General features: G+C 61.5%; 1 protein-coding gene across 1 annotated transcript; it reads left to right on the top strand.

The window, feature by feature from the left end:
- Window positions 1-1,664: 1,664 nt before the first annotated feature.
- On the top strand, window positions 1,665-2,138 carry EMIHUDRAFT_78384 (hypothetical protein; the record flags this gene model as incomplete). The annotated part of the gene is made up of 1 exon (XM_005775623.1): window positions 1,665-2,138. One exon carries the CDS (start codon window positions 1,665-1,667, stop codon window positions 2,136-2,138), a length of 474 nt encoding a protein of 157 aa, XP_005775680.1.
- Window positions 2,139-2,156: the final 18 nt, after the last annotated feature.

The raw sequence follows: 2,156 nt of genomic DNA, 5'->3' as shown, positions 1-2,156 counted from the left end.
CCTCGTGCCAAGGAAAGCTCGAAACCTCGTGCCAAGGGAAGCTCGCGAATCAGGGGACGCGCGCGAGCGCAATGGAGGAACATGAACACGGTCCGCGTGCGTGTGTAAACGTTTACACCGACTTTTCTTTCAGAGAATTTTGAGACAAAGCGAATTCCATGTAAGCCGGGCAACTTAACATCCACGCCACGAAAAGCGGCCCCCTAGAGCCGACTCTCTTGTGCTGGTGGAAAGCTCCTCCCCCGCACGGCGCGCAATTACGAGTGCAAAGAAGTGGAGTTGTCTGATGAGTACTAGAGTGTAGAGTAGAGAGGCGGGTAGAGCCTCCCTCTCCCTCCCTCTCTCTCTCGACCTTGCCTGCGGTTCGCTCACCATCGCCTCCATCCTCGAGAAGAACCCCGAGTGGAAGGCTGCCATCGAGGAGGACATCTCAAACAACATCTGGGACCCGAGCCACATACATACATCCCAGACAAGATCAAGGACTCGATCGGCCCGCCCGCGGACAAGGAGGCCATCGCCGCATGAGCCGCCGACGCGAGAGCTGTGGCGATGAGAGCGCAGAGAGGGAGCGGCATGCGTGCTGCACACACACCGCCTCGCGCGCCGCCGCGCGGCTTCTTCCCCGCTCCGCGGTGTCCGTTCCGCGCACAGGGAGTATCGCTCTCTGTCGTTTGCGGCGTGTGCGCGCTTTTGTGAGCATCGCAGTACATGCGATCATCATGTTTCAAGCAATAAGAAAGAAAGAAAGAAAACGGACAACGTAAGGGAGGGATGGGAGGACGGCACGCCGCCACCACACAGGGATTTAAAGGAGAGGGGTGTGGTGCACTAGCCGTCGCCCACCCTTGGGCGTCCGCCTCTTCCTATCTCTCTTCGCAGTCTCTCTCCGATTCTCGCTGCGACCTTCGTGCCACCTCGCGGTCGCCCCCTTCTCGTCGTGCTCTCCCTTGTCGCTTCTTCCTCTGTCGCGTCGCTCTCCTCTGTCTCGTTCTGCGACGCCGCCGCCGCCTGCCGGTCCCTTGTTCTCGCGGCTTCTTTCGCCTTTCGGCGCAGCTCCGCCCTCCTCGCTGCATATCCTGGCCCCTCGAGTCTATCGAGCTCTCCTCGCGCAAGGACGAGTCTTCTGACGCCCACTGCGATCATTTGCCACCCAGTCATATCATTGCTCAGGTCCACTCTCTCTTCGAACACTTGTGCCTTCACGGATGATGCCGGCGCTGGGGTCCCCTTCGGGTGCATCGTGACGGCTGACAACGGTATTTCCACTGGTTCGTCCTCCTCGGGGTCGTCTTCCCCCGTTTCCCTCCGCTCGGCTCTACGTTCGGTACGTTCGGTGTGGCTCACCCTCCATGCCGTGAACAGGCGCTTTATCCACCCTATATTCTTCTCTCGTTCCTCTGCCCGTGCCTTGGTCTTGTCGTTGTTTCGCACCCATGTCTGTATGGCAATCGAGGCTGCCTTCCCCACTACCTGTAGTGCACGAGCCATGGTCCGCTGTGAGAGAGCGCGGAAGAATTCTTCAATTTCAAGCCGCTGTCAACGCCGGCTGACCTGACAGTGACTTGCCTCGCTCTCATCAAAGAGCGACCTGACCTGACCTGCCTCGCTCTTTTGCCGCCCTCCGCGAGTCCACGCCTCGCACCCGCCGCTAAGCCGGCCCGATGTCCGATTTCTTCGACATCGATTCGTACCTGAACCGGATCGGCTTGCCCGCACCCACCGACGAGCAGCGATACCAAGACGGCCTCATCCTGCTGCGCGACATCATGGCGGCGCACTCCCGCACAATCCCGTTTGAGAATCTGGACATCGTCCTCAAGCGGAACTTGCCCGTCTCGCTCGAGTCGATGGAGCTGGAAGCGAAAATGGTGGCGGGCGGCCGCGGCGGGTACTGCTTTGAGAACAATTTGCTGCTCTGCTTTGCGCTCCGCGCGCTGGGGTTTGGCGTGACGCCGATGCTCGCGCGGGTCCGCTGGAACAAGCCGCCGGGCGATCCGCAGCCGCTCGGGCACCTCGTGCTCCTCGTGACGCTCCCGCAGTGGCCGGTGTCGGCCGCCACGCCATTTTCGGGCCAGCTCTCAGTCGCGGGCACCCCGTACCTGGCCGACGTCGGCTTCGCAGGCGGACGGCGGTAGCAGAGGGGCCAGGGGCGC

Source organism: Emiliania huxleyi (genome assembly GCF_000372725.1).
Source record: "Emiliania huxleyi CCMP1516 unplaced genomic scaffold EMIHUscaffold_2989, whole genome shotgun sequence".
NCBI classification, from domain to species: domain Eukaryota; phylum Haptophyta; order Isochrysidales; family Noelaerhabdaceae; genus Emiliania; species Emiliania huxleyi.
This window is presented reverse-complemented; position numbering and strand designations above follow the sequence as displayed.